Source organism: Canis aureus, chromosome 9, assembly GCF_053574225.1.
Source record: "Canis aureus isolate CA01 chromosome 9, VMU_Caureus_v.1.0, whole genome shotgun sequence".
In the NCBI taxonomy this organism is placed as follows: domain Eukaryota; kingdom Metazoa; phylum Chordata; class Mammalia; order Carnivora; family Canidae; genus Canis; species Canis aureus.
Window position 1 is genome coordinate 71,613,386 of NC_135619.1, and position 12,198 is coordinate 71,625,583.

Consider the following 12,198-nt stretch of genomic DNA (forward strand, 5'->3'; position numbering starts at 1 on the left):
CACTCGGGTCTTTGGTCCATTTTGAGTTAGTTTCTGCGTAAGGGGTGAGGTTTTTGTCTAGGTTCATTGTTCCAGCACCTTGGTTGAAAATTTCTGCTGAATTCTCTTTGCACCTTTGCCAGTTCTGCCAGTATTTTAAAATTGATATCCTTTTCTATCTTACCTGTCTTCAGTTCCATAAAAAGTTACGTTGACTGAGGGGAAAGTTCTGATTGCGTTTCTGCTTGTCTTACAGCAAGACCACTGGTACAGACCCTGCCTTTAAGGACCACTGTCAACAATGGCACCGTGTTACCAAAGAAACCTAGTGGCTCTCTACCATCCCCCTCCGGGGCCAGGAAAGAAACTGCTGTGCCAGCTGCAACCAAAAGGTAGGTACAGAGTGCCGGAACCCAACTTTGAAAGGGGTTCCATCTCAGATTTAAAATAAACATTGCCTTTTTATATGACACCTCTTAATTTCTTGTCTGAATTAAAACTTGTAAAAGTACAACATTTGGTGTGTTGCCCTCTCAGGACCTATATGAATTTATTATTCTGCTGTTTTTAGACTAAATCTTACTGTCTTTGAAATCTCATTGGCTAACACCATGGTGTGCCATTTTGTATTTTCTCTTAGAGTTCTCTTGAAAATACAAATGAGAGTGTCACCTGTGTAAAAATGAATATGCTCTTAAAAAAAAAAGAAAAAAATGCTCTTCCCAACTTCATACTTGGCACAGAGCAAAATTCAGATTGCCATACCAACCTTAACTTTTTATCTATAAAATTCAGATAAGCTCCTACTTTTAAATGGTGCTTAACAGCAAAGTTCTAGATATTAATGTTGTCTGTCTGATAGAGCATAGTTTGCTCTTAACATCTCTCTAATTTCATGATTGGGATATTAAAATTTTGTATCTTATATGCCAGGCCACTTTTCTAACTTTTTAGGCTCTAGAAAATTAAATACCTGATGGTGGTATAGTCTAGAAAACCTTAAAGAAATCCTTCTGCAGTGCTACCCCTGAACTTGTTATGAGCCCAACCATAGAAGCTATAGAGCTTATTATGGTACTAACTACTTACAGGGGCCAGGCCAGGGAGCAGGAAGGTGCTCTGGGCCATGCTGGCACCTCCAGTGGGCTCGCATGCATTAGATCAGATGCTGGGTTGTGACTTCGATGAAGACATAGAGATCCCATCTTCTCTTTCAAATATGTAGCATTTATACCATCCCTCAACAAGCGAATTTGCATTGTATTTTTATCAGATAGAGCTTCATGTACTTATTGTTTGTGAATTTTAAGAAAATTGGTTTTGCAGGGCATTTTAAAACTTAAATGTTGAAATCCTTAGCCTCATTTCGTATCTAATACTTGCTTGAATCAATTATTTCTAATCAATGTAAAGTGACCTTCTGGATTCTAATTGGCAGCAGTGGATATGGACTATCTTTTTTTTCCCCCGTCTAGATGTCGAAGACTGCCAAGGCTGACTTTATTTTAGGATTCAGATTGCCATCTGTTATAAAACACGTAACATTAAATTTATCATCTCAACCATTTTTAAGTGTACAATTCAGTAGTGTCAAGTACTGTTACACATTGCACAGCAGATCTCAAGAACTTTTTCATCTTTCTTCTGTTTCCTTTTAAAATTATTTATTTAAATTTTAATTCTAGTATGGTTAACACACAGTGTTATGTTGGTTTTGAGTGTACAGTATAGTGATTCAGCCATTCCATATGACACCCCGTGCCCATCCCAATAAGTGCCCTCCTTCATCCCCATTACCTACTTCCCCCAGCCCCAACTCACCTCCCCTCTGGTGACCATCAGTTTGAAGAACGTTCTCATCTTGCAAAATCAAATCTGTCTACCCATCAAATAGTAATTCCTACCCCAAGCCCTTGGCAATCACCTTCCTACATTCTGTTTCTATGATTTTGACTACTTTAGATACTTCATATGAGTGGAATCATAATGTATTTATGTGTCCCTTTGTGACCACCTTATTTTACTTAGCATGATACACTTGATGTCCATCCATATTGTAGCATATCCCAGGATTTCCTTATTTTTTTAAGGCTGCATAATACAGAAACATACACATACCCCACATTTTCTTTTTCCATCCAACTGTTAATGAACATTTGGTTTGTTTCCACCTCTTGGCTATTATAAATGATGCTACAATGAATATGGCTGTGCAAATAGCTCTTCAAAATCCTACTTTTAATTTTTTTTGGGAATATATCCAGAAATGGGATTGCTAAGTCATAAGATAATTTTATTTTTAATTTTTTGAGGAACTGCCATGCTGTTTTCCATAATGGCCACACCATTTTACATACCTACCAACAGTGCAAGGTTAGTGGGTTCTAATTTCTTCTCATCCTTGCCAAAAACTTGTTATTTTCTGTTCTTTTGCTAGTGGCCATCCTAATGGATATGAAATGCTATCTCATTGTGGTTTTGATTTGCATTTTTCATATGATAAGTGATATTGAGCATCCTTTTTTTAAAGTAATCTTTATGACCCATATAGGACTCGAACTCATGAGTTCGTGATCATGCCCCAAGATCAAGAGTCACATACTCTCTACTGACTGGCCAGCTGGGTAGCTGGATATTGAGCATATTTTTTATTTTTAATGTTTATTGGCCATTTGTGTATCTCCTTTGGAGAAATGTCTATTCAGGTCCTTTGCTCATTTTATTTATTTATTTATTTATTTATTTATTTATTTATTTATTTATTTGAGAGAGAACACAACACACAAGCAGAGGGAGGGGCAAAGGGAGAGGGAGAAGTGGACCCTCTGCTGAGCTGGGAGCTCAATGTGGGATCACAACCTGGGCCAAAGACAGACACCCAACTGAGCCACCCAGGTGCCCTCTTTGCCCATTTTTAATCAAATTATTTGTTTTTCTGTTATTGTTCTTAAACTGTAGAATTTCTTTATATATTTTGGAAAGTGGCTCCATATTAGATATATGATTTGCAGATATTTCCTCCCATTACATAGATTGCCTTTTCACTCTATTAATTGTTTCCTTGATGCACAGAAACTTTTAAGTGTGATGTAGTCCCAAGTGTCTATTTTTAATTTTCGTGCCATATCCAAGAAATCATTGATAAATGCAATATCCTGAAACTTTCCCCTGTGTTTTATTCTGGGAGTTTAATGATTTTAGGTCATGCATTTAGATCTTTAATCCCTTTTGAGTTCATTTTTGTGTATTGTCTAAGATAAGGGTTCATTCTTCTATGTGTGGATATTCGGTTTTCCCTTTGCCATTCATTGAAAAAGACTGTCCTTTTGCTGTCCTGTGGTCTTGGCTCCTTTGCTGAAAATCATTTGGCCACATACTCAAGGGTTTATTTCTGGGCTGTCCGTTCTGTTTCATTCATCTATATTTGTCTCTGTGCTAATAAAGACACCTTACTAACTTCATTACTGTTACTTTGTAACCTGTTTTAAAATCAGGAAGTTTGAGGCCTCCAGCTTTGCTCTTCTTTTTCAAGGTTGTTTTGACTATTGGCTATATGGGGTCCCTCCAAATTCCTTTTAAATTTTAAGATTTTTTAAATTTCTGCAAAAAAAAATCATTTTGATAGGGGATTTGTTGAATCTATAGATCATTTAGGGTAGTATAGACATTTTAACAATATTAGGTCTTCTAGGCCATGAAAATAAGATGTGTTTCCACTTATTTATGTCTTCTTTTGATTTCTTTTAGCAATGTTTCATAGTTTTCTGTGTAAAAGTCTTTCACTTCCTTGGTTAAATTTATTCCTGACTATTTTATCCTTTTTGATTCTGTACCAAATAGGATTTTTCCTTAATTTCCTTTGTGTGTTAGTCATTGTTGGTGTATAGGAATGCAACTGATTTTTGCCCGCAACTTTGCTAAAATTGTTTATTAGTTTAAAAATATTTATATGCATGGAATCTTTAGGGTTTTCTACATGTAAGATCATGTCATCTGCAAACACAGATAACTCTACTTCTCTCTTTCTAATGTCATTGCCTTTCATTTCTTTTTCTTTTTCTTTTTTTTTTTAATTTTTTTAAAATTTTTATTTATGATAGTCACAGAGAGAGAGAGAGAGGCAGAGACACAGGCAGAGGGAGAAGCAGGCTCCATGCACTGGGAGCCCGATGTGGGATTCGATCCCGGGTCTCCAGGATCGTGCCCTGGGCCAAAGGCAGGCGCCAAACCGCTGCGCCACCCAGGGATCCCTCATTTCTTTTTCTTATCTAATTGTGCTGGCTAGGATTTCCAGTACTGTGTTGAGCAGGAGTGGTACAAATGGGTCTCCTTGCCTTGTTCCTGTTCTTAGAGGAAAAGCTTTTTGTCTTTCACTGTTGCATATAGTGTTACCTATGAGCTTTTCATATATGGCTTTTATTATGTTAAGGTAATTTCCTTCTATTTCTAATTTGCTAAGAAGTTTTTTTAAAAAGACTCTATTCATGAGATACACACAGAAAGAGGCAGAGACATAGGCAGAGGGAGAAGCAGGTTCCCTGCAGGGACTCAGTCCCAGGACCCTGGGATCATGACCCAAGCCAAAGGCAGACCTTCAACCACTGAGCCACCCAGGTGCCCCTTTGTTGAGAGCTTTTAACATGAAAGAATGTTGAGTTAGGTGCTTTTTCTGCATCAGTTAAAGAGTGATGTGGTGTTTGTCCTCCATTATGTTAATGTGTTGTATTACATTGATCTTCATATGTTGAACCATCCTTGTATTCCAGGTATAGATCTTAGTGGGTTGTGGTACATAGAGTGGTGCCTTCTTACCCAAGGTTTCACTTTCTACAGTTTCGGTTGCCCATGATCTACCTCAGTCCGGAAGCACATGACCCTCCTTCTGACATATCACCAGAAGGTCAATAGTAGCCTAACACTATGTCACAGTGCCCACCTCATTCATCTCACTTCATCCCATCACATAGGCATTTTATCGTGGCATAGGCATTTTATTGTAGATGAGTAGAGTATAATAAGATACTTTGAGAGACAGAGACTACATTCACATAGCTTTTATTACAGCAGATTGTTACAACTGTTATATTTTATTATTAATTATGGCTGTTAATCTCTTACTGTGACTAATTTATAAATTAAGCTTTATCATAGATATGTACATATAGGAAAAAGCTGTATAAATAGGGTTTGGTACTATCCACAGTTTCAGGCTTCTACTGGGGGTCTTAGAACGCATACCCTGTGGATAAGGAGGGACTCCTGAAATCCTTTTAATATGTTGTTGAATTCAGTTTGATAGTATTTTTGTTGAGGATTTTTGCTTCAAGCTTTATCAGGGATATTGGTCTAGAGTTTTTCTTGTTGTTTCATTGTCTGGTTTTGGTATCAGAGTAATGCTAGCCTCATAGAATGAGATAGGAAGAATTACCCCTTGCCTTCTTCAATTCTTTGAATGACTTTAAGGAGAATTGGTATTAATTCATCTTTAAATGTTTGGTAGGATTCTCTAGTGATGCCATCTGGCCCTGGGCTTTTCTTTGTTGGGAGATTTTTTTATTACTGCTTCAATTTCCTTCTAGTTATTGGTCTGTTAGAGTTTTTATTTCTTCATGATTCAGTCTTAGTAGGTTGTACGATTCTGGGAATTGATCCATTTCCTCTAGGTTATCCAATTTGTTAACATATAATTGCTCATAGTAGTCTCATAGAAATCTTTTTACTTCTTTCACATTGGTTGGGATATCCCCTCTTTCATTTCTAAGTTTAGTTTGTGGGTCTCTTTTTTTTCTTAGTCTAACAGGATTTGTCAATTCTGTTGACCTTTTTAAAAGAAATTTATAGTTTCATTGTTTTTTCCCTAGACTTCTTTTTTTTAAGATTTTATTTTATTTATTTATTCTTGAGAGACAGAGAGAGAGGGGGAGAGATAGAGACACAGGCAGAGGTAGAAGCAGGCTCCATGCAGGGGAGCCCAATGTGGGCCTTGATCCCAGGTCTCCAGAATCATGCCCTGGGCTGAAGACGGCGCTAAACTGCTAAGCCACCCGGGCTGCCCTCTCCCTAGACTTCTATTCTCCGTTTTGTTTATCTTTGCTCTAATCTTTATTAGGTCCTTACTTTCACTAACATTTGTTTCAGTTTCTCTTTTTCTAGTTCCTTGAGACAGAAAGTTAGATTGTTGGTAGGTTGTTTTGAGATCTTTCTCCTTCTCAATGTACATCTTTTGTGCTATAAAACTTCCCTCCTAGTATTGTGTTCTATGTATCCCATAAGTTTTAGTATGTTTTGCTTTTATTTTTATGTTTCTAAATATTTTCTAAATTCCCTTGTGATTTCTTCTTTGACCCATTGATCAGGAGCGAGATGTTTCATCTCAAAAATGACTTTTTATTTTATTTTTGAGGGAGAGAGAGTGTGCGTGCACAAGCTCATGCAGAGGGGGAGGGAGAGAATCTTAAGCAGGCTGCATGCCCAGTGCAGAGCCCAATGTGGGGCTCAGTCATGACTCTGAGATAATGACCAGAGCTGAAGTCAGTGTTTAACCAATTGAGCCACCCAGGCACCCCCAAAGAGTGACTTTTTTAAATGGCAAATTATTGTGGTGCCTGGCTAGCTCAGTCAGTAGAACATGCAACTCTTGATCTCAAGGTCATAAGTTTGTGCCCTACATTGCATGTGAAGACTACTTAAATAAATAAATAAATCTTTTAAATAAATTTAAAAAGGAGCAAATTAGTAATCAAAAAAGGAGATTCTTTCCCTTTATTCTTGGATAAAATAGAATTTTATTGTTTATACCTCTTATACTTGGAATCTAAGTAAAATTTTAAAAATTTCAGAGCAAAAAAATAAAAGTAAAAATTAAAATGCAAATATAATTTTTAGTTATCAGTTTATTACATGAGAGCTTATGTCCAGCATTCTTGCTCTCCGATTTTGTAGAAGTCTCATGTTTAGTCCAAAGTAACTTTGGTGTAGTATAGTAATGCCCTTCACTTTATAGACTGTTCACAGTTTTCTTAGACTTCATAGGATTAATTGGCACTATCGCTAGAATTCCCAGCACTTTATATTTTCAGTTCTAGCATTTGTAATATTTATTCAGGGTAGAGTAGAGTAAGGCTGGGGAATGAGTTTTCTGAAACTGACTGCAGAAGTGAGGCTGGGCTATGGAATCAGATGCATACCTCGAGCCCTTATAAGTCAGTGATGACGGCAAAAGTCATTCTTCAATGACAAGAAGGCTATGAAGTACCAGGTTTTTAATCCTGGTATCACTCATCCTCAGAATGACTCACAAGGTACATATTATTATTTCTATTTTATTAGAAGACTGAAGCTTAGAGAAGTGTGGTAACTTCCACAGGTCCCACGGCACAGAGCTCAGAAAGGGCTCAGACCCAGATTTCTGTGCATCCAGAGCTCACACTCCTAACTCTACGGTGCTAGGCTGCTTCCCACAAGGTGTCCAGGTCAGCACTTACATCAACTCATAAAAAATGCTTGATATAATTACTGTTTGGAAATAATCCCTCTTGCATGCTCCACGTTCTCTGCATTCTACTATCAGGAGCAATGAGGTTCTGAGATGCCCCTATGAGTGCTGATGGAGCAGCAATGACTCCTGGCATCAAGTCTGAAATAGGACTGCCTGAGAGTAAGGGGCAGCAGGGGCTGGACTCCAGGGACAAAGCCGGCCATGTGCTGTGAGCAGAGAGGCCTGGTCCTCTGCCCCCTGTGTCAGCCTTAAATGCAAGGACTCATGGTTAGTGACTGCTCATAGCAGGATTTTCTTAGGAGGAAAGGAAGGAAAGAAGGGAGGGACGGAGGGAGGAGGGCTGGTTATTTGTAGCCATCATATTGTGTGCATGTGTACATGTATGCATATTAACATTTAAACAATAACCTTCCTTCCAGAATATTCTAAGGCCTCTGTAGACACTTTTTTAATTTGCAGAATAATCAATTTGGTTCATCTGATAAACTGTTGTCAAGCAGCCAACCAGAAATTCATGGTTTTCTAGATTGAGTGTCCAAGACTCTTGGTTTTCAGGGTAGAACATAAGTGATTCATTTATTTTCTCTGGCTTTTATGGGCTTCCATGGATATGAGTTCCCATCCACTTGGACGTTGGAAACCCAAACAGTAGCATCTAATTATTCTTCTGTGGTCAAGATCCTATAGATCTCTCATTAGGAGAGAATTCTGAAAAGAGCAAGAAGCACGCTGGGCATTCTGAATATTAGGATTAAAATTGCTTCCAGGACATTTCAAATATGTTTACAATCACGCGGGAATTTTTCTGTAATCAGAGTTCCAAATTAACCAAGTTGGGGCATCTGCAGTGTGCGGATGGGTATATGTTTGTTTTCTTTTCTCTGGGGTTTTTTCAGCCTAGTGCTTAAGAACAAAATCTCCTTTGGAAATTGTCCAGCGCCCAGCGGCGGTGCTTTGTGTTGCCAATTAAGACTTCGATTGGGGGCTTGATTTGGAATCCTTGGGAAAAGCTTTGTTTCCATTAGTCAAAGGAAAAAAGGCAGAAAATCCGGGGAAGACATTGTAGGTCATACCTTGCTCAGTGGGGATGCTGAAGCTGACAATAGAATAACATTTCCACTGGCTCAAAACAAGGACAATCACTCATTCTTTCTGCTCCTAAGTAGAAGTTTACAATAGGGCAGAGCTGTGAGAAGAGAGATCAAAAGAACAAAACTGGTACAAAACAGAGCATTATTTAAAAAAAAAAAAAAAAAAAAAAAAAAAGCTCTGTTCCAAGTGTAAGATAGGGTGGAAAACATCTATCACTTCCAAAATAACAGCTGACAGTCCTTTGGAAAAATGGTTATACTTGTTAGAAATACCCATTTGGAAATGCACCGCTCAGTGCTGGACCCACACACAATTTCAAAAGTAGAAAAGTGAAATCTGATTTTCTGGGGTTTTTATTAGTATTACTTCTGATATATTTCCTTATCGTTCTGATCCATTGAAATGTAGGCGTTAAACTCACATTTCGAGTCTGTTTCTGTAGCAAAATAGAGATGGAAGTATTATGCCTTTGAACAGAGGAAGATGGTTTGGGACCTATCCCTTTGTCCAAGTGATGCTGTCACCCCTCTGGGCTCAGGTAGCTGGCTTCACATGGTAGAAGAAAACCTTGTTCTGAAGATGTCAGATTCTCTAAGATCACCAGCTTCCCTAGAAAATGACTCGGTTTCTGCCACAAAGATACAGCGGAAGAGAGGGAGATAAGAGCATTTTGTAATCACTGAAGTGAGTGATCTCCTGCGAGAGTTGTAACTTAAGGACAAGCACCAGATCGGTCCTGGTCCCATGTGGACTCATGAGTGCTGAGCGCAGCACCCAGTGTACGGTCAATGCCTAATACGTATTTGTTGAGTGGATCATTGTTTTAATCAAGTGTCATCGCCCCGACTGTCACTACAGAAGACATCATCAGAAAATCTCTGGTTGTACATACACAAGAGCTACCTGTCAGATTTGAGTTTTTTCAATGGTAAAAGTTTAGGCTCTTCTTGCAAAATTTTGGAAAACCGATCCTTGATTCCAAATCACGTGATGAAAAAAGACATACTTGTAGCTTATTCTGTTTAGAGTTACTATCTAACGGTAAGAAGAGAGCTTGCCACCAGTCACCCTTGCAGAAATGATATTATGTCTAAAATTTAGTTTAAATTGGTAAAAACCATTGGATGGGTATGTAATGTAGTATAAAGAGCCATTGTATTTTCAGAACTGAGAAGGTTCTTGCTTTGGGAGTGGGGGTAGAGACCAGAAGGGAAAAGAAGAGGTGATGGTGTCCATGCATTTCTACGCCAAAAATATTTTCCTTGCTGTAAGTGCTAAAAAATGTACTCCCATTACTATACGGTCTCACAAAAACCAGTTCTTCCACCACTTTCAAGATGAAGAGCAGTATTTTTCCCTTGCTGTCCAGAGGGAACATAACTTCTTTGATATTCCCTGCTGGTTATTGAAGGAGGCTTCTCGCAGTGAGTATACAGTATTACTCCTTCCAGCTGCCCTTGATCCTGTGAATGTCTGGTCTTCAAGCTTTATTTTGTGTCCTTCACTTTGAGTCTTGGTAAATCCTCTTTAATTCATAAGAGCTTTTGGCTCTCAAAAGGAAATATCTTGTTTTTTTTTTCTATGTATACAACAATAGTACTTTAAAAAAAAAAAAGCTTAACATTTTAATGCAAATGTGCAAATGACAAATATCTGGGAAGAGCTATATCCAAGTCTGTGGATGCAGACAGAAACACTTTCCATTTTGAATTTTTTTTTTTTTTTTTTAATTCATGATAGGCACACAGTGAGAGAGAGAGAGGCAGAGACACAGGCAGAGGGAGAAGCAGGCTCCATGCACCGGGAGCCTGACGTGGGATTCGATCCCGGATCTCCAAGATCGCGCCCTGGGCCAAAGGCAGGCGCCAAACCGCTGCGCCACCTAGGGATCCCACATTTTCCATTTTGATGTGTGGTGTGTGTTCTATTGTTTATTGAAGCTTACCAAAATATTTTTCCACCCTTTTGTTGTCGCTCTCGGTTTATTCCACTTTGTCTCTGGGCCTCTTACACGTAGATTACATAGGTCTGCGAGTCTCCTGGCTGCATGCAGACTAAATAGATGGGCACACAGGTGAGGGGTACTTAGATTTATTTTCTAGCCCAGGAGCATTAGGTTCTGTAAACACCCAGTATAAAGCTCTTCAGTTGGTCGAGCCTTACATCCTGTAACCATATTAAATATTGATGTTTGTTGAATTTTTAGACATTCAGCAGGCCCTCACACCCGCGTGCGTGGGTGTCTCATGAACTGTACGCGATCCTGAGTGGGAGGCCCAGCAGAGAGAACAAGAAGCGAAGTAACCCCAGACTAGCTGCTGCATCCTGGATTTGTGTCCTCATCTGTATAAGGGCAATAACAATGCTTTTCAGGGGACTAGATTGAATAACAGATGCCAGCCATGAAGTTCTTAGCATCTGTGGCCCATCACTGCCACCTGCTACTTCCATGTTTCCATCACTGGTGTCCCCTGGTAGCTCTTCCAGCCGCCAAGCCCAGCGTTATTAGAAAAGTCGGTTCATGTCGGGTATAACTGATTAGCAGTCAGAGTTCTTCAGCTCTGTACGAGTGTTTAATACAAGTCTCTAAGTTGCTGTGAACTTGCCATGAACTTCCCTAAGGGATACGGTGTGGGTGACGCTCTGGGCCGGCGGCCGCTCCTTTCCCAGGGGGCCGCCGGGGGCCAGGCAGCGCGCCTCCGGGCCCCACGCTGGATGCTTGGCAGGGAAAGAGCCCACGAAATTAAACCAGCATGCTCTTTCTCGTCTCTGGAAGAGATTGGACTTTAAGCACAAAGCTTTCTATCATTTTTAGACCTCAGTCCCAAATTTCCGAAATGCAATGCTCTCCTAAGATCGGTAATTTCCTTGTCCCCAAATTGAGCGTTCTAAAAATGCACGTTCTGACCTTAAGGCATGCCCGTCCAGATCCCGGTTGTGAGGTCCTGGTGCTGTAAAGCCAGAGCTTCCTCAGCTACCGAAAAGCCTGTGCAGAAAGCATGTTCCTGTCATCACGATCATGGTCACTTTATTTGTGTTCGCTCACCCAGAGCGTGAGAGGGCTTTTCAAAAGCTGATACACCATTCAGTTTTTAAAAACATGCTAAGAGACTCTTTGCGGAGTGATGGGTGGTTCCAAGGGAAAGGGGCTGAAGCCGGCCGAGAGATGGGGGCGAGGATGGGGAAGGAGAGTGAGTGGGGGCTACTCTGTGTCATTAGGAGGAAGGGGGGCTCCGACCACCCCACGCCTCCCAGGAGCAGAGCCTTGGTCTCAGGTCCCTCGGCTCCCGTGTCCTCCTGGCTGAAGTGTGGTCTGACGTGCACCCTCCCTGGGGCCGTGCTCCGCGCGGCGGGCCACCAGGCACTCCTCTCTCATTCCCATCCTCTCCTGCACCCCCTGCGCTGGCCACACCCCACTTCTTCCCGCCTTTGGCCCCTCTCTCCTGGCTTCCTCCTCCCGCCTCTCCAGCCTTCTCTGCCGCCCCTTCCCACGCCCCCAGGGCAGGCCCTCCACCCACAGCCCCAGCCCTGGACTGGCACCGCCAGCCTGCCCTCTCCTTCCTTCTTGCAGAGCAGGTGCTACCTTAGAGCACCTCGGATCCCTTCCTGTGACAGCTGCACAGTGTGAC

The 12,198-nt window shown here is 40.5% G+C and overlaps 1 protein-coding gene across 4 annotated transcripts in view; it reads left to right on the plus strand.

The window, feature by feature from the left end:
- EML1 (EMAP like 1) overlaps positions 1-12,198 on the plus strand; it is a 189,301-nt gene that overhangs the window by 125,724 nt on the left and 51,379 nt on the right. For all 4 annotated transcript variants that reach the window (XM_077910576.1, XM_077910577.1, XM_077910578.1 and 1 more), the window contains exon 3: positions 236-371. In XM_077910576.1, coding sequence (XP_077766702.1) covers positions 236-371 — 136 coding nt within the window. The remainder of the gene's footprint in view (positions 1-235; positions 372-12,198) is intronic.